We start from the raw sequence: 20,327 nt of genomic DNA, 5'->3' as shown, positions 1-20,327 counted from the left end.
GGAAACAATGGAAACAGTGGCAGACTTTATTTTTTGGGGCTCCAAAATCACTGCAGATGGTGACTGCAGCCATGAAATAAAAAGACGCTTACTCCTTGGAAGGAAAGTTATGACCAACCTAGATAGCATATTAAAAAGCAGAGACATTACTTTGCCAACAAAGGTCCGTCTAGTCAAGGCTATGGTCTTTCCAGTTATCATGTATGAGATGTGAGAATTGGACTATAGAGAAAGCTGAGCGTGGAAGAATTGATGCTTTTGAACTGTGGTGTTGGAGAAGACTCTTGAGAGTCCCTTGGACAGGAAGAAGATCCAACCAGTTCATCCTAAAGGAAATCAGTCCTGCATGTTCATTGGAAGGACTGATGTTGAAGCTTAAACTCTAATACTTTGGCCACCTGATGTGAAGAACTGACTCATCTGAAAAGACCCTGATGCTGGGAAAGATTGAAGGCAGGAGGAGAAGGGGACGACAGAGTATGAGATGGTTGGATGGCATCACTGACTCAATGGACATGAGTTTGAGTCAACTCCGGGAGTTGGTGAAGGACAGGGAGGCCTCGTGTGCTGCAGTCCATGGGGTCGCAGAGTCGGACATGACTGAGCAACTGAACTGAACTGAACTGAATCTTGATGAGCTTCTTTGCTCCCTTCAATCTTGCTTCAGGTGATTTCCTGGCTGCTCTTCTCTTGATTTGCAACTGTTCAAATCTACCCTTTGGAACTCATGGAAGGTCATAATGGCTGGAGTCTTGCCTACAAGAAATGGTGGACAGAACGGCCTGGGAGAAAGCCCCACAGGGTCCCACTCAGTTTCAGTAACTTTAGATTTTGTGAAGATGTGACTTGAAGACAAGTTCAACTAAGTCACGTGCACTACTTAAAAAATGGTACACACAATTTTGGGATCAACTTTATCTACCGTAATATACAAACCCATATGTTAAAAAAAATACCAATGACCATATTTAATACAAGAACATTGATGTTTGGTTAAGGTAATTCTGGATTCTACCAAGTAGAAACAACTGATTACTACTGAGAATTCAAGCATCTGCAAAGAAATGAGTTTACCTGTTACCTTTGTCAATTTCCAACTATATATATATAGTCTGCCTATATATATATATATATGTAAACTATTCCTGTCTTCATTATTTTGTTGGTCCTAATTATCTTCAGTTTTCATATTCTTTTCTAAATCAGCAATGAAATGCAAAGCTACTGGTCTGTCTTTGAAGAATATTACATAAACAAAAACTTTTCTTCAAATTTTTGCTTTTAAGATTATATAATTTAAAAGAGGATATAATTCTTATTTTTCTCCCCAAAATAGTTTCTTTTGTAACCATTTGCCTGGTGATTGAGAATGCAGAAATAAAAATCTTCCCATGCCTTTGATCTACCCTCATTATCACTATTTCTGCCAAGGATGTGTGTTTAGCGTTCAAGAGACTTGGCATTATGTGCTCCAACTCCTTCAGTGTCCCAGTTCAAGTGCTTGCCACTCCTTGGTGAGAATTCTGGAACATAACATTTTAAGACATCCTTCATGACAACTTAAGATGTCTTTATTACTTTGATCTAAATTTCCACTATTGGTTTCCTTAATAGATTGATTAAATATCCAGGAAGATGAATACAAAGAAGTTACTGTCCCTTTATTACTGACCTGGCCCACTTATAATTAAGCAGAATTAACATTCAAAGTTCACTTTGATTGAAATCACAGAAACTGTCTTTTCTTAGTTATCAGTACTATGACTAAGAAGAAAACCAAGGTCATAATAGGTTTTTCCTAGATTGTTATTAGGAGATTAATGTAGCTTAATCACACCCATTTTACTTTCTAGGCTAAGTATCATTAAATGGTGATAAATTCTTCTTTGAAACTTATACGTACAATCTGCACATACATGATTTTGAGAATAATTTAATATGTTAACTTTGACATACAACTATATTCTAACATCAGTTTTAAATGTAAAGAAACAGATCCTTACAAGACCAAAATAACCCACAGGCCATGAGATTGGTTTTTTGTTTTTCCTTTTTTGTTTCAACAGATTGCACCACAATGGTTCCACATGTAAGGCAAATGCCGTGAATATGAAAGCTATAGTTTACCACACATCTAGAACCCAGGAGAGGTGAATTAGACGGGAGTGGTAGTCATTCTAATTAAACAATCAGGAAATGTCATGACAAGTTGGTTTGCAGCATCAAAAGTGTCCATTTAAGTGTCTTTTTTCTTAATGATCAGAGGTCCCACGTTGTCTCCAGTTTCTTCATTGTGTTTTGTGTGAGATCCATCACAAAGTGGGAACTAGGAAGAGAAAGAACGTGAAATGTCTAACTGCAAAATCAGTATTATGTTTGGCAGAGTAGGGTGACACTTAATTCACATATACAACACGATAACTCGGTAGATTTTTCTTGGCTACCTTAGAGATGGTTTTCTGAATGAGCATATGTAAAGTGCACACACTAAGGAGGAAGAAGAAATTGACTTGTGGATAAAACACAGATCATTAACTGCATTTCCATTTGTGATATCTGCTTATGGATGTGAAAAATCTTTTTTATGTTTATGTACTAGTCATATTTCCTTTCTAGTGAATTGTATCCCTGACCTATCTACTGGAAAGAGTCTAAGTTCATAATATGTTCAAAATCAATCTGTTCATTATCCTTTTGCTAATCAACTTTATAGCAATTTTTCACCCCAACCCTTTTTATTTTGCTTATTTGTTCATATCCTTAATTTCTGTACTTTCATACAAATAAGCCAGTATTTCCCTTGTTAACATTCGTCATGGAGACTTCTTTCTCCTGGAGATGTGATAAATTTCCATTCGTTTTCAAGATCTCACATTTTAGATAAAACAGACATTTTGGTGTCCAGTGGGAGGAAAAGGGACAAAACTAAATATCTAACATGGTGTTTCCCAAAGTGAGCTCTGTAAACTAAGAAGTCCTGCAAAATACTCTGATTTGGTTTCATTTCGTATACAAAAAACATATACAGTTCTCTTGATTCACAACATAAATTATTATTTTAAAGAGGATCTACTATTAAAAACACACACACATGGGGTGGGAGATGGGAGGGGTGGCTCAGGAGGGAAGGGACATATGTATACCTGTGGCTGATTCATGTTGACGTGTGGCAGAACCAACACAATATTGTAAAGCAATTATTCTCCAATAAAAACATACACAGATACACACACAATTTTAACCTCAAATTTCCCGGGCTGACTGGATTTACAAACACTTCTCCTTTGATGTCCATTATCATCATGTTCTGTGGAGTGCAATGCGCAAAATGCTGTTCTAAGAACAGCACTAAGAACCTGTTGCTTCAGTATTATTAGAAGTGGTTGCCTCCCAAATTGTTATACCTTTATTCAAAATTTCATCAAAATTAAGTCTACATATAAAGTGCTTGGAGAAGGCAATGGCACCCCACTCCAGTACTCTTGCCTGGAAAATCCCATGGACGGAGGAGCCTGGTAGGCTACAGTCCATGGGGTCGCTAAGAGTCGGACACGACTGAGCAACTTCACTTTCACTTTTCCCTTTCATGCACTGGAGAAAGAAATGGCAACCCACTCCAGTATTCTTGCCTGGAGAATCCTAGGGACGGCAGAGCCTGGTGAGCTGCCGTCTATGGGGTCGCACAGAGTCGGACACGACTGAAGCGACTTAGCATAGCATAGCATAAAGTGCTTATTTATAGGTCCCACATTATCATATTCATCAGCCTAACAAGAGATAATGACTGTGTTAAAAATTGCTTCAATATTAGGTAGGGCTGGTTTTTCTTCACATTTCTTCTTTGTTAAAACTTTCCGATTTATCCTTTACCTATTTATTCTTCCAAATAAACTTGAGAGTTTTCGGCCAAGCCCTATTTTATTTCTCTCCTGTTCTTCATCCTCAGGTCTCACGCATTTTTCTGAAAGAACATTTCTGCTTTATATGTTTTACAGGTATTAAGTATATATTTTCATATCTGACTATTCTTGATATATATCACATATATAAATATATATTTGTGTGTGTGTGCCTGTATATCACTTGTTTTTTGCAAGTATATCCGTTTTATCGTTAAATGATAAAAATAAGAACTCAACAATGTTTTCAGGTGTCTCCTCAGGATCTTACAATTATCAGTAAATTATTTTCTTTCCTTCTATATTTTACCTTTTATTTTTACTTCATGTCAAATGATGATACCTAGCATCTTTGTTGTATTCTTTTTGTCTGGAACATACCTTCACTCTAGAATCTAGCTTCACTGTTTGGTATAAGGTACACTCTTCCACTGAAGGAGCCTATTTAGAAGATTAAAGTACTAGAAGTCTTGGTCTGAAGAGTAAAATCACCTTATTACTCCATCAAGGAAGTATAATTTTCAGTACCTGAAACTAGACAATGATGGTATATAATCTTTAACTTTGATGAAATGTGTCTAAGACTAAAATAATATTTAGTTGATGTTAAAGAAATTCAATCTTAATTTTACTATCTGTATATAATTCTGAGAGGCAGTAAATTAGTTAAAAACTACCTTGAAAAAAACTCAAGGTATCATCATATTGTAAATTTCTAGATGTAAAGTCTATCCCGGGGTAGCAATACAAATGTGATATATAGGAAATTTACATTGTTTCTGTCAATAAGATGTGGCACAGTATATTCATATTAAAAACAAGTCCTTGCAGCAAGAACATGAACTCAAGCTTTCAGGGTTTTCTTGCATGGATGACAAAACAGGCCATACAAAAATCAAATGGTGATGTATTCCACAGCAAAGAACAGCATTTCAAAGTGACATATAGTTAATATACAAACACAGGTGATTTTACAGTGAGAAAAAAGGTTTGCATTGAGAAAACCACCTTCCATTTTTATAAATTGGGATCGACATATACACACTTCTATATATAAAATAGATTAACTACTCTGTAATGATTAATTCGGGAAAAGAAACTAGAGTGGATATATGTATATGTATAACTGATTCACTTTGCTGTACACCTGAAACTAACACTGTAAATCAATTATACTACCCCTCTCCTCCAAAGGGCTTCCCTTGTGGCTCAGCTGGTAAAGAATCCATCTGAAACGCAGGAGACCTGGGTTCAATCCCTAGGTTGGGAAGATCCCATGGAGAAGGGAATAGCTACTCACTGCAGTATTCTGGCCTGGAGAATTCCATGGACCGTATAGTCCATGGGGTCACAGAGTCAGACACGACTGAGTGACTTTCACTTACGTTTTTCCTCCAAAAGGAGTGACTAAGTAGACCCTGGCTATTTCTTAACTAACTTTTATGCTTTTTAAAGTATATAAAGCTTTGCATGCCTTTAAAATGTAAACTCAGGATTCAAAATCATTCTGTTCAGAGGCACGTATATCTTTTAATAGTACTTCCTATATTACCTAACATTAGTCAGAATAATTTCGCTAACTTCATTTGAAGATTAGGCATTTTATATTTATCCATTAGAGATTTCTTATTTTAAGATGATGAAAAGACTTGACTTTTTTTTCCAACAAACAACAAAGAGCCAAAATGAGTTATTTTAAGAAAGGATTAGCAATTTCATAAGAATATGCTATATGTATTAATGAAATATATTTATTAAAATTAACTCATATTTCTGAATACAGTATAAACTAATGAATGGTAATTATTGGTACAAAAATTCAAGTGGCAAATTATCTGACAATATTTGTGTTTTTCAGAAAGTGTCTTGCTTCATTTTTGACCTTTCTGTGCAGGAGAAAGAAAACATGTGGTGGATATATACTTTTGAGCATAATCTAGGAAGTACAGCAGTTTTTGTATTAAATAATAATATAATGAAAACATGAATTTTATTAGCCCTCTTGCATTTAAAATTTTAAATGTGTTAACAATGTCAAGCAAAGAGCTGAAATTAAAAAAAAAACACAAAGGGTATATTTAATTCAGTTCATGTAGTATCAATACTTAAAAGAATCAGAAAATTAATGAGGAGAAAACGTTTAGCTCACAGATGATTTTAAATTTGTTCTAAGATGTCACCGTCTGTTTATTAACAAATCCTAGAGAAAATTTTGAGAATTAAATTGGCTGAATTCTCTCTATGTCCAGAAAATATCCTATCATTTGTTAACCCAATTAGAAAATTACAAATCCCAAACAGCTTTATGACTAGAGAAGACAGGGTGTGGAGAAGAGATGGGAATAAATGTTTAGGGGAAAAAACCCTAGAGATCCTTGTTCTCTTCTTGGAAATCTAGCAAACTCGGCAGGATGTTCATAAGAAAACACAGAATGTGTTTCTTTTTAATGGTTGGTTCCCACATCCCAAATTAAGCTGTTTCTGTTTTTAGGGAGATTCAACATGGAGATAAATAAATATTCCTTCTTGAATTATCTATTCTACTTGCAAAAATTAAAAAAAAAATTGGATCTTCCTTCTCTAAACTTTGTAATTTTAATTAGAGTTTGGATTATAATTTCCAAGGAGGCTGCCTGGGGCCATTTGGCTCATTACCATAACTTGTTCTGAGGAATGAGCTTGCTTTGGTTGAGAAAGAAAATAAAAGCAATGAGATCTTTGAGACTACAAGAGAGAATATGACATTTTATACCATTCTTATGTACTTAACTTTAGCTAAGCATAAGATAGTAGATGTAATAGGAAAATACATAAGAAAAAATTAAGACTTTACAAGACTGTCTTCATATGGATTGGGCAAGCAATGTAACCAATGTTTAAAATATTGTGTCTGTGAAGAAAGGCAGTCAGTGCAACACACCTCTAACCATTAATGGGATGGAGACTTTCCATAATCACACCTCAGCCCCCCAAAACAAAAACAAACCCACCACTAACAAAAAACCCCAACTCAAATTCTGAAGTTGTAAAGGAAAGAAAATGATTCTCCAGTTACATTTCATTTCAATTTCAGTTGAGCTCCTGATATGAACTGGCTCATCTTTCCTCTTATTTCTTAGTCTGCTTTCTCCTTCGGTCCTTGTTCACACTTTCTCCTGCCTACCCAATGGCCAGCACACAACTCAGTAAACGATGTAACCTATTTGAGGTGCGAAGGGGGTGGAAATCTAGTGAGACTGCTGAACACTGTTCCCTCTGATATCAAGGTTCCCTTGCCTTGTTTTGAAAGACTATTTCTTGTTAAGGCCAAGTCTCAAATCATTGCTTGTACTCGTTTCCTTCCACTCTCTCAACACACCACTGTCCCAGATGGGATTTCTCCCTGTAGTTGTTTTAATCATTTCCTTCGTATTGGCTCCTTTTTCTCTCACCTTACTTAGGGATAGCCCTTTTGTGAAATACTATGAAACAGACCAGTTTCTGAAGAGCAGAGGCCACACCAGTGGGGTGGGGTGTGGGTGGGAAGAAAGGAGGAATGAGGCATGTTAAAAGCATGTAATTTCTGAACATGACTAAGATTCATTAGGTCTGAGAAAACTGCTCAAAATGTTAGAAACACACAACAGGTTACTAGTGACTGTACCTTAAGAATGAATTAGAAGGGAGATGGACAAATTAAGAGTATGGGATAAACAGATACAAACTACCACACATAAAAAATAGATAAGCAATATGGATTTACTATATAGCACAGAAAATTATATCCAATATCTTGTAATAACCTGTAACGGAATACAATCAGCAAAAAAAAAACCCCAAACTGAATCACTACACTGTACACCTGAAACTTATGCAATATTTTTTTTTTAACTTTTTATTTTGTATTGGGGTATAGCTGATTAACAAGCAATGTTGTGATAGTTTCAGGTGAACAGCAAAGGGACCCGGCCAAACATATACATTGAAACTTACGCAATACTGTAAATTGACTATACTTTGATAAAAAAAGAATGAATTAAAATTGAGTTAGTTTATATCACATGCAACTTTTTTTTTTGGATAGGTGTTTAAATTTTGTTATAAATATTATAAAAACAACTGGTTTATATGAAGAAAAACTACTGAATATAACTCAATATAGCCATCTAATCAAAGTTACTGGTTATAAGCCTTCTGTGCATAGACATGTAAATATATGACTTGGCACCTGTGTGATAACCTTAAGAACCTCAGGAATGTGTGGAGTTTCCAAAATTTTCTGGAGAACAAGCACAACCACTAATTTGAAAAGCATTCAAAGTGATCTCTGAATCCACTCATGTGGGAATAAAAAGTGTCCAAGCTTCAGTAAAAATTTAGAACTGACAAATCATAGATGCAAAGAGGATTAATGACATAAGAGACTAGCTTAAAAAGAAAGAAGAAATTAGGAAAATTGAAACATTTAAACCATTAGCTTGTGTCCATTTGTGATTCTTCCTGAAATACTTGAGATCTTAGTTTGTAAAAGTCCATATTTGAAAAAAAAGTCCATATTTGCTTTATTGACCCTTCGTTGCTGTTGTTCAGTTGCTTAGTCATGCCCGACTCTTTGTGACCCCATGGCCTGCAGCATGCCAGGCTCCTCTGTCCTTCACCATCTCCTGGAGTTTGCCCACATTCATGCCCATTGAGTTGGTAATGCTATCTAACCATCTCATCCTATGCCACACCTTTCTCCTTTTGCCTTCAGTCTTTCCCAGTGTCCTAGGGTTAATTACAATGAGTTGCGTCTTTGCATAAAGTGGCCAAAGTATTGGAGCTTCAGTTTCAGCATCTGTCTTTCAAATCAATCTTCAGGGTTGATTTCCTTTAGGATCAACTGGCTTGATCTCCTTGCAGTCCAACCAACCAACCAAAGCAAACACTCTTCACTTGGCTTCACTCAAGCAGTCATCGTATTTCTTTTTCTTTCCATTCAGTGTCATATTTACACATTCATACTGCAACCAACTTGGACACAGCTCCTATTCTAATTATTTTGTCCAAATGACGCTAAAAGGTCAATTGCTTAATTGCTTAACCCCACAGTCTTAGTATAATAGTCTGTTCACCTCCTTGTCTTTTGCACACGCTGATGTTCATAACAAAATCTTCTTTGAAATTTTTCCCTTTTTCACTCTGAAGCCATGATATTCTCAGTTTACATTTAACTCTGGTGTCCATTTCATCTCCTTTTTTTGGTTCTTTTTCCTTTTTAGAACACACAGAAAATTCTCCAAAGATTTCTTTCTTAGCCCTTCCTTGATTTTCATCTGTACCAAGGATTTGCTGCATTCCTACCCTTGACACACAGTTCTGCTGATTGCTATCTACAACCCCGATGTCTCAACTTTAGTTCCACACTTCAGACTGTCTGCTGTACATTCCCATTCAAATGTCACTCTTTGAAATTGCACTCTCCATTGGTGTCCTGAAAAATCAACCATTCACTCCGAATTCCTTATGTCCACTGATGGCACCATCTCGTCTAACCCTACAACCCTATCTTAAGCAAGACACTTCAGTGAGCTTCAGTTTTCCTCCCTCAATCTTCCATACAAATCATTAACAGCTAATCCTTCCTTCAAAATGTTTCATATATCTGTTCATTTTTCTTCATTCCCACAGTGAGCACTCTGGTTTAAGTATAACTTTATGTCTGAACTCCCTGACAGGGAGCTCCCCTATGTTGGGAGGCAAACTCCTTGCGAAGGTGAAACAGGAGGGAAGGGGGCAAGGCACAGTCTTTAAAAGAATGACGTAGCCCAAGGACATGACATAAACTGATTAGAACCAAACAGGTCCAAGATGGCGAACAAGTCGACTTCCACTAGAACTTGAGCTTCCATATAAGATCATTATAATACTGGGTTCCAGTCCCCACCACATGGGTTCAAGTCCCAGCCACGTGGGCAACAGTCCCAAGCAGGGTTCTTGTTGGGTTCGAGACCCAGCACATGGGTTCAAGTCCCAGTTTGAGGTGAACTGTTTCCTTAGTAGTTAAGATTTTTGATTCGGACTTATTCTTCCGAGGAAGCAGGTGCAAGGACCAGACTAGAGTCTTCATTGATTCATCTTCCCAGGGGCAATTGAACTCCTATGGATATCACTATGTCTTTCCAGAAAATTCGAGCCCACAGTTTAACAAGCTCTTTCTTTTATTTAAAGCACTCATAGTGCACCAACTATACACATCTATGACACCTGCTGTTTCACTATTTAAGTGTTCTCGCACATGTATCTAGTAATAGAAGCTAAATGAACTATTTAAGATAACTGACTAAAGAACCAATACAACTCTGGACTTAGAAATTCCTTAATTTCTAAAGATATTACTTTTTATATCTTGGTGAGCAACTAGAGAATGAAACCTATTATAGGTGTTAATTAAAAAAAACAAACAAACAGACCTAGTCTATAGAATATTATTGAGGATTATTTTCTAGCAACCTCAGTAGTACGTATAAACAATCCCACATTCCAAATGAACAGTGCTCTTCTGAAGGAACAATTTGTTGTAATGGGACTATTAATTTTTGGTTCATATTCCATATGTTCATCAAGCAGTTTTCAAACAGAATGACATAATCTAAGTGGTCTGTCACCACTGGATTATACATCAACTGCAGCCAGAGAAGGGGGTAAGTAGAATATGCTTTCTAGTACCTGGTATGTGACTTCTTTCTTATCTGTGACATGTAATTTGTGATAATGGCTTTCCACTGTGGGACAAGGTCCCTGATACAACATGCTTTCAGAAATAGATACATCATTTTTATTGTCTATGTTCTTAGGCCTCATAGTGTCAAATCTATTTTATTTAAATGCTAAATAGTAGCAGTACACATAGTATGTCATCGTATTTCTCTAAATATACCAGAAATTCTAAAGTCATTCAATGTATGAAGCTTTTCAAGATGACTTTGGAAGAACATTTTACCATCTTTAGATCACTAGCTGTCATCACTATCTAGAAGCTGCAGGTATCACAGAGATACTTCCAAATGGAACTTGATAAAATGCAATTCTCACAAAAGAAAAAAAGATACCAAAAAATCTTGTGTTAGATATTTAAATATAGGAGTTGCAGCTTAAAGAAAGCTTAGGATACAGGGTCAGTATATATGTACTAGGTAAGAAATCTTCAGGGGCAATTTTCTAATAGTTTCTCTTGATATTTCTTTCTTTTTTTAAACTAGCATTTAACTTTTATTTATTTAAAAATAAAACTTTTTATTTTCTATTGAGGTATAAAGTAAAGTAAAATGAGTCACTCAGTTGTGTCTGACTCTTTGCGACCCCATGGACTGTATAGTCCATGGAATTCTCCAGGCCAGAACACTGGAGTGGGTAGTAGTCTTTCCCTTCTCCAGGGGATCTTCCCAACCCAAGGATTGAACTCAGGTCTCCTGCATTGTAGGTAGATTCTTTACCAGCTGAGCCACAAGAGAAGCTCAAGAATATTGGAATGGGTAGTCTATCCCTTCTCCAGGGGATCTTCCTGACCCAGGAATCGAATCCAGGTCTTCTGCATTGCAGGAGGATTCTTTACCAACAGAGCTAATAGCTGATTAACAAACAACGTTGTGATAGTTTCAGGTGAATCTCTAGATATTTCCAAAACTTGTTCTAGAATCCAGGAGCTTGAAATCCCAAGAGGAAAAAAAAAAAGACCTCTTCTGTTTCTCTTTGTATTTATTTATTATTTTATTTAATTTTTTGTTTCTCTTTTTATTTAGGTTGCATACTCTCTCTTCCTGGGATAGTGAACACTAAGACACACTAGGGGTGGGGAGGAAATTCTAAACGTAAGCAAAGGAATTTTTCCCTCTTCTTTGGCAAAGAATATGGTTACATTCACCTAACTCAACGAGGGTGTGATGTAACTTTACTGCATGGTGGTTATACACTTTAGTAAATATATTCCTCAAGAGTATACAGAAAATAGAAAAAACAGAGATTCCATTAAAACGAGAAAGAAAAGAAGAAGGGATGGTAGTGGAGGTGGTGTAGTTGCTAAGTCATGTCTGATTCTTGCAACCCCATGAACTGCAGCCCACCAGACTCCTCCATCCATGGGACTTTCCAGGCAAGAATACTGGAATGGGTTGCCATTTCCTTCTCCAAGGGATCATCCCGATTCAAGGACTCCAGGTCTCCTGCATTGCAGGTGGATTCTTTACCAATTGAGATATCAAGGAAGCCCAAAGAACAGATATCTTAACAATTCTTAATGATGCCAGCTTGACAGAATAGTTTAAAAAGAAATGTTACATTAAAAATGACATTGACATAAAGGACTTGTTTCTCTTACCTTTTTGGACCTCCAACAACGGCAGTACACAGCTTTATCTCCCAAATCCTCCATGTCAAAAGCATGTACTACCTTGGGGTTGTCTTTCTGGATGTGAGGGTTTACCATAGATTTGTTGCGATGATCTTTAACATAAAATCTTTTGTAAGCTAGATAACCAATTGCAGCTGTTCCAGCAGCAATGGTAACAGCTGCGATCCATTCAACTAGAGTAGGGAAGGAAAACAGAAATAATTATCAAAACCAAAATGCGTACTAATAATCTAACATGAACGTTCAGGAAATCTAAGTTTTGAGTATTAAGCATCCCAACAGTTAAAGGCTTTTAATGTTAAGAAAATGATCAGAGCACATTGGTGTAGTAGTCCCTTGTTAAAACTTTCCCCAGCCCTTACTGAGGCAACTGTATATTTTCTATTGAGTGATGTTAGCTAAATTAAGATAGAAGAGAGAAACTTAAAAATTATTTCATGGTTGGAGAAGGAAAAACAAGGCTTAGCAATCATTTAAAAGTGTTCATAGATTTAAAGTAACCTGTGAGCCTGCACATACCTATTGTTTAAAAAAAAAAAAAAACCGCAAAAAAAACTCTGATACATAACGAAATTCAGATTACAAATAAGGCCATAAAAATTCAGATTACAAACAAGACCCCATTATCCCTCTTACTGCCAGGAAGTGATTATGTTAACAAAATGACTCATCACAGTTCATTTAAATAGGTCCTTTAGTCATTTAAAAATGAATAACCTCAAAGAGAAATGGTGTCCAAAGAAAAAGCAAGAAAGGACAAATAAAATTAAACCAACCCTTAATATTAAACATTCAAAGGAATATATCCAGCAGTACTCTGGTCTTCAAGTCATGTAAATTTTTTTTTGTTTGGTTTTTAATTTCATAGTGTCTCATTAAAATAAAAACCAGAATATACTAATTTCATAGAAAACATAATTAATATAATTACAGTTAGATTCTCCTTTAGTAAATTCTAAATTTCCATGATCCACTAGTGGATGATCTGAATTCTCTACAAATTCATTTTAAATTTAATGACTGTTTGTATGGCTGAGTCTCTTCACTGTTCACCCGAAACTATCGCCAACATCGTTAATAGACTAAACTCTAATACAAAATGTTTTCAGTGTTAAAAAAATTAACTAAAAAAAAATTAATGACATTTTCCTGCCCAATTATTTGCTTTACTAATAGGCCATCTATTTATTCTTTTTTAAAGTAGCTTTTCAAGGATCCCTTGGAAATCCAAGCACTTAACTACCCCAGTTCCAGAGAATTGTGGAGAGAAGAGAGTGCTGCATAGTCTGGTTAGCCTCAGAGGAGAGTTGTCTAGTCCCAGCATGGAGTGGACTGCAGGAAGAAGTTGAACAGGGGTCAGGATAAACACACTGGACTGCGTCCCAGCATTTCCTGAGTCAGATCTTCTCAGTGTTTGAAATAAGTTCCCAGACTATCAAATAAAGCCCTAGAGAGATAAGTACAAAAAACACATTCCAAAGCCAAATAAAAACATAAAATGAATAATTAACTGTACGGCTTACTTGCACTACTGAGTCAAATTTCTTCTTGTACTAATGTGAGTAATCACTGACTCTAATTGTACCTTACATAAAATTGGAGCTCATTCTTACAAAACTCTAATGGAAGGAAATAACCATTCTCACACTTAGTTCCTTTTACCTTGGTCTTCTAGCTTGTTAAATAACTTAGTTTTTACCAAGTGTTTCTAATTAGCATGTTCCTTGGCTCCTGTTTTCAACCACAGTATTTTTCTCTGCAAAAAAAATTTAGTTTGTTTTTCTGGCAATATAACCCTTCTATTCCTCCCTGCTATAATCCCCTAAAACAAACATTAACTTTATACCCTTCCCATGTGCTGCATGACTGTGAAAAGTTAATAAGTCATTTGACAGCTTCAAACCTTTGGCCTCACTGAAAGATATTTTCAGCTACACACCTTGTATAGATTTGTATTGAATGCTGTTTTATTAATCAAACATTTTAAAAAATTTTGTTTCTTTATTACAAATGTTATTTTTTTCCCTCAGTGATAAAGGATATATATTTTTTGGTTTTGGTGCCACTGTGCATCTGATGGGAACTTAGTTCCCTGACCAGGGATTGAACCCAGGCCCATGGCAATAAAGGCATGGAATCCTAACCACTGGACTGCCGGGGAGTTCCCTGCCTTGAATTTTACTGCTGCTTTATAGTATCATTCTGTGGCAACTCCAAGCAGGGCTGACACTAGCTCTGGTTTCTAGTTTGATTCAAGATCTTCCTTTCTGATGGATTTTTTCAAGCATGGAATTCCCTTGAAAAAATGTCAGGAGGTATGGGAATCCACTTCTTAGCTAAGGGAAAGCCACTCTGAATAGCTAATTACCCATCACAAAATGGGCTAAAACAGAGCTTCGAAGGTATATATTCAATTATGTCTTCTGAATGCTGAATCCTTAGGGCAAACTTAAAAGCGGGAAACAGCCAAAAGACTGAAATAAAATAACTCTCTAAATGCTGTTGATCTCAGTTACTCCTTACTTTTGAGGTGAAATTTGAAGTATTGCTAACATATTTGTTTTAATGGTGCCTACATATTATATAAAGGTCTGAGATTGAAAAACAACTACAATTGGCTAGGATTAATTTGTCTCAAAACATGTACTCTGTTACCCTAACCCAAGAAGGGTCACTTATGACAGTATATATAAATTTCATGGCACCATATGTGTGCTAGGCAAATGGCTTTGCATTTGCTCCAATGAGTTTGATAGAATCATGGAGTCAGATAAGGTCTTAAGAAAACAACTTCCATCCCTCCCTCCTTCCCAAATTCTAATTCTCTAACCTCATTAGAGGCAAATGTAAAAGTTCCCAGAATAAGAAAAATGTTGCTGTTTTATCATTTCATTACTGCAGCCTGAATCAGTCTTTCTGGCAAAAAGCTATGGATGCCACTGGCAACTCTAGGGAAAAGAGAGAAAAGGGAACTATATGGAGATAAGACAGAATAATGACAGATTCAAAAGTCAACAATTACAATGGACAAAGACAGTGAACAGATAAAAGCAATAAGTAAAACCCAAGTAACTTTTAGTTCTTGATAGTGTATATGTCCATGAAGAACAGACACAATCTCAGGGTAAACAAGGGATTTTGTCAAGGCCTAATTTCTAAAGATATTTCAGTTGGCACTTTTCAGACATTCTTTCAAAACTGGGGTCCAGAAATATCCTGAGCTTTATTTCTGCCTCTTCTAGTTATCCTTACTTCCCTGTTTTGCACGCCTCTCTCAATGTACAGTAGTCCTATAGTTAGATCAAATGCTTACTTTGCTTAACAATGCTTTCTTCTATACAATTATCACATATGCCAATATAGAAAATACAAAAAATACATTTCTAAATAATCCTTCCCTTTCTTACTCTTCCCTTGGCTTACATTCTTTGTATATAATCTTTGGTTTTCTTAGTATTAAAGAGAAAACATCAACTTGTTCCCAAATCCCACACCCTCATTTATAACTCATTTCTTAACTTTTCTTTACTGTGGGAATCATTTGCTTTAGCCCAAGACAGAAATCTCACCCTGCTTCTTTTCCTTTAGCCCCTTTTCGGCCCCAAACTGTCCTCTCCTAACCAGTGTCAACTGTCATGGAATCAGAATGTACCCTCCACCCCAGGAGAGGGGGAGGGGAGCTGTGCTTAAATATCTGCCTTTCTTGGGTCTCCCTCAGATCCGTAGGCTATGCCTGGTAATGTTTTTCTTTCCAGGCCCAGTGTACAGGCAGTGTCCAATGCTAGTTCAATAAAAAGATATAATAGACTCCTAATTTGAATTTGCTACTCCATCTGTCCATCCTACTATCACACTGCTTTCACAAAAATGACTTTTCTTTGGCCTCATCTTATCCTTCAGTATCAAAGTGTGGAATTCAAATACTTCCTGAGATTAAAAATAAAACTTCATTATGGAATGCTTCAGACCAACACAGAAAATAGTGTAATGAATTTCCACTTATCCTCACTCAGCTCCAACAAATATCAATTCTCTGCCAATCTTGTTTCATCGATAGCTCCCAAGTCCCTTCATTATTTATTGCTTATAACCTATAGGAGCTTCATTATTTATTGCTTATAACCTATAGGAGCTATCTCCTTTATTTGCAGTATGATCTGCACATTCCTTCTCAGATAAAAAACAAATCCTTGAATAGTTACTTTAAATGACTCGATAAATTTATTGAACCCAAGCCGTATTTTTATATGTTGAGATTAAATGGATTGGAAAATTATAGTTAGTTTCAATAAAAGAGACAACAATGTAAGTCAGAGAATTAGTTTTGGTTACATGCATTGTAGTGCTTGGTGGCTTCCTTGATGGTTCAGTCGGTAAAAAATCCCCCTGCAACATAGGAGACCAGGGTTGGAAAGCTCCCCTGGAGGAGGAAATGGCAACCACTCCAGTATTCTTGCCTAGAAAATCCCATGGACAGAGGAGTCTGGTGGGCTACAGTCCATGGGGTCGCAAAAAGTCAGACACTACTTGGCAACTAAACCACCACCTCCACTGTAGTGCTCAGGGTTTGGGTTACATAATAAAGCACAAGGCAGATAGCCTAACACCTATTTTATATCTTGAGAGTAAAGTAGAAGGAAAGGGATTAAGGATGAGAGCAGATTCAATGAGTTTTAGAGATACAGAGGAGCAAGAAGTTTAGTAAACTTCCTGTAAGTCATCTATTGGGTATGAGGAAGAGTCATTAGAGAATGGGCACTCTGTCTGTAGCAGTGAAAGCTGCTTAATGTTTCTTATAGTTTCTAAAACTGTAATAAATATTTGGTGTTCTATAAAAAGGGGCTTTTCAGGTGGCACTAGTGATAAAGAATCTGCCTGCTAATGCACGAGATGCCAGAGACTTGGGTTCAATCCCTGGGTCAGGAAGATCTCCTCTTGTAGGAAATGGCAACCCACCCCAGTATTCTTGCCTGGAAAATTTCATGGACCGAGGAGTCTATCAAGCTATAGTCCATGGGGTCACAAAGAATTGGACATGACCGAGCACACATACAAACACACAGACATTATATAAAAAGTAAGTTTGGTATAAGAATGTCAATTATACATCAGTAAGGAAAAAAAGTGGGTACCAAAAGCCATCCCTCTGACTGGGATTGTAGGATTACAATTCCAATTACTCATCCTCATTGCCTCTCCCAGATTCGTGTCCTGACTTGATCTGCATTCATTTTATTTCTAGCCCAACCATTATTTTTTAAACTTTATTTTATCATTCTTATTGTAATTTATTTACTTAATTTTTGGGTGAGGCGAGTGGCATATAGGATCTTAGTTCCCCGACCAAGGACGGATCCCAGGACCCCTGAATTGGAAGTGAGTGAGTGACAGTCGCTCAGTCCGACTCTTTGCAACCCCATGGACCTGGAAGAGCCTGCCAGGCTCTTCTGTCCATGGAATTCTCCAGGCAAGAATACTGGAGTGGGTTGCCATTTTCTTCTCTAGGGGATCTTCCCGACCCAGGGATCAAACACCGGTCTCCTGCATTGCAGGCAGATTCTTTAACATCTGAGCCACCCCGGAAGCTTACTATTAAGAGACACTTCTAAGTATAAAGATAGGTCAACTTAAAAAGTATCAGCAGATACATGCTTGACTTTATCTTATACCTATAGACAATACATTAGAATATGTAATGAATCCACACACCTTTTCCAAAGGAATACCTGAGATAGAAGTAGCAGTAAAGTTGTAAATGACAATCATCAATCAGATGAAATAATTGAGATGAAGCTTTTCTCTAAGAGATTTGCTACTCCATCTGTCCGGAGTCCTAACCACCAGACCCTCAAGGAAGTCTCCTACCCATTATTTTTTTCCTTGAATATAAACAAGAATTCTGCATGCATATACACACCCTTTTATTTTTTACTTAACATTTATTTATATCGTGCTTTGTTGTTATGGTGGGTTTAGTTGCTAAGTCGTGTCTGACTCTTTTATGACCCCATGGACAGTAGCCCACCAGGCTCCTCTGTCCAGTGCCAAATACCATCCTATTCCCTTTATAACAATATAATATACACACAAACTATAAAACATATATATAATTCACTTACTTAACTGAGAAAAGACATGATCATCCTCCCCCAAATCAAAAGATTTAAGCTGATTTTCAATCTATAGCAATGAACAGGTTGGTTTAAAAACAGAGTAGAAGAATTTGAGATCTAAATGGATATTCTGTCCCTTGCCACACCACAGTATTTGTGGAAGAAGGCACCCATAGAGGTGATTTACAAAGGCTTTGGACCTCTCCCCATAGTCCTCACAACAATCCTTATGCTTTTAGGTGAAATAAAAAGTTTCAAAACTTCAAAATAAGTTTTGCAAATAACCAGCTCTTATATACTGCATTAGTAACTTAAAAATGTCATGCGTTATCACTCTCAGTTAGGTAACTTTTGGCTAGAAGTGAATTCTCCAATTTATAGAATCTATTACAAAATTAGGGCACAAGTTACAGGGATCTGTTACAGAACCTGGCACTAAATGAATCAATAAGGCTATTTTAAATTACCTTCTGGACAATCTCTTTACCTAACTACTTTTAAAGGCAACCAAACCTTGAGGCGTGGCGTTTTATATCTGGGCAAAGGTCACTTCTATCACGCAGCGGGTATACATTATTATTAACAATTATACTACCACTAAGAGTTGCTGTAAAGTGAAGCTCCATATTAACTGACTTCTAGAAAGTCTCTTAATTTTAATTGGACCTTCTGTGAAGTAACATTTCAGAAAGCTAGGTACCAGCACTAGGGAAGCAAAGCTGAGAAACGTGAAGGCTCAACGAGCTGTTTTCAATTCTCTCTCCTGGACTACCGCCACCGAGCGCCAGATGCCAGAGGCATAATTAAAAAAAAAAACAAAACAAAAAAACCAAAACACCCCAAAACTGGTAAAACTGAAGACTTCGGATTGGGTTTCTTCCTTTTAAAAAAAATGTGCAAAACTAAGATGTGATTAGTCATGCCTCGCTTGAAGGCTTCAGGAAATCCACGTTTTCACTCCACGGTGATTTAAACCTTGAGAAGGGGCAAGGGTGGCTTTTTTTTTTTTTTGCTTTTGTTTTCACCTTTCCTTTTTTCCTAAGCCCTGTGACCTAACAGAGGAGTTTCAGGGGAGAACAAGAAAAGCTAGCAGCGTAGCGGGATCATTAGGATTTAGGGTTTGGCTAGCTAGGGGAAACGAGGTCTAGACCTGGGTAGACACCTGCATGGCCCCCACGCCACTTATGCCCCGCCATCGTAGCCTGATCTCGCCCCCTTGCCCCATGAGGCCCGGGGAGCCTGCAGGCCCGCGGAGCTTTTGCCCTTCTGTATCTCAAGGTTATAGGACTGGCGGGAACGCACGGCAGCAGTATCAGTCCAAGGAGGTGCAGAGTAAGCTGCAACCACTGCGCAGGCCGCCAGCCGCACCCACGCCCATGCCCCACTTCACCTCGTACGCTGGAAGTCATACTCATGGCGCCGTCGCTTGCAAGGGTGTGCACAGGACACTGAGCACAAACCAGCTCGTGCGGACAGTAGGAGTCAAGGTGCGACAGGCGTACGTCCTAAGGGCACTGACTCCAGGCAGCTACCGCGCAGGCGCCGCGCCTGGCCGTCAGCACGTGTGTATTAAGCACCCGGGCTGATACTGAGCATGCGCGGAGCTGAGTCCCGGACCTTTAGGAAGTGTTGAGTATGGATTTTGACAGCCACAAGACGAGGGAGGAGGAAGAGACCGAGAGAGGTAGCAACTGAGTTTGCGCAATCCTGAGGGGCTTGGTCCTGGAGCCCAGCCGACCCACCTTTGGAATAGAGAGTCCGGGCCGGGTTTTATGTCTCTCCCAGGTGTGCGGATTTATGGGGGCAGATTGTACGTGCTGATATAACACTTGCCATAGTCGGATATCTAAGATTTCACTCCCAAATTTCTTGCTTAGTCTGGTACCTGTAAGGCCAGGTCCAGTTTTCATTTGAAATGCCAAACACAGGAACCAACTGTGGCGTCCC

General features: G+C 37.5%; 1 protein-coding gene across 16 annotated transcripts; it reads right to left on the bottom strand.

The window, feature by feature from the left end:
• Positions 1 to 1,917: 1,917 nt before the first annotated feature.
• Positions 1,918 to 19,902, bottom strand: CISD1 (CDGSH iron sulfur domain 1). 16 transcript variants are annotated; one of them, XM_081560105.1, is made up of 6 exons: positions 15,691 to 15,885; positions 15,098 to 15,215; positions 13,930 to 14,023; positions 13,511 to 13,714; positions 12,235 to 12,440; positions 1,918 to 2,326 (listed from the first exon to the last, which is right to left on the bottom strand). In XM_081560105.1, the coding sequence occupies exons 4-6, from the start codon at positions 13,548 to 13,550 to the stop codon at positions 2,237 to 2,239; spliced, it is 336 nt and encodes a 111-aa protein (XP_081416231.1). In that variant the 5' UTR covers positions 13,551 to 13,714; positions 13,930 to 14,023; positions 15,098 to 15,215; positions 15,691 to 15,885; the 3' UTR covers positions 1,918 to 2,236. The 16 variants fall into 16 exon arrangements, with proteins under 16 accessions (XP_081416231.1, XP_081416209.1, XP_081416249.1 ...); XM_081560083.1 differs by having other exon boundaries at positions 15,837 to 15,885; XM_081560123.1 differs by having other exon boundaries at positions 13,511 to 13,599; positions 15,837 to 15,885.
• Between the last annotated feature and the right edge of the window lie 425 nt (positions 19,903 to 20,327).

This window comes from Giraffa tippelskirchi, chromosome 2, assembly GCF_054371585.1.
Source record: "Giraffa tippelskirchi isolate mGirTip1 chromosome 2, T2T-mGirTip1v1.2.pri, whole genome shotgun sequence".
In the NCBI taxonomy this organism is placed as follows: domain Eukaryota; kingdom Metazoa; phylum Chordata; class Mammalia; order Artiodactyla; family Giraffidae; genus Giraffa; species Giraffa tippelskirchi.
Note: the sequence above shows the minus strand (reverse complement) of the source record. Positions and strands in the feature narration are given on the sequence as shown.

Coding starts and splice junctions, on each gene's coding strand:
- CISD1 (XM_081560001.1), bottom strand. Junction 12,441..13,510: donor CACAATTCTCTGGAACTGGG/GTAGTTAAGTGC, acceptor TCCCTACTCTAG/TTGAATGGATCGCAGCTGTT. Junction 4,341..12,234: donor GTTGTTGGAGGTCCAAAAAG/GTAAGAGAAACA, acceptor TCTTCTAAATAG/GCTCCTTCAGTGGAAGAGTG.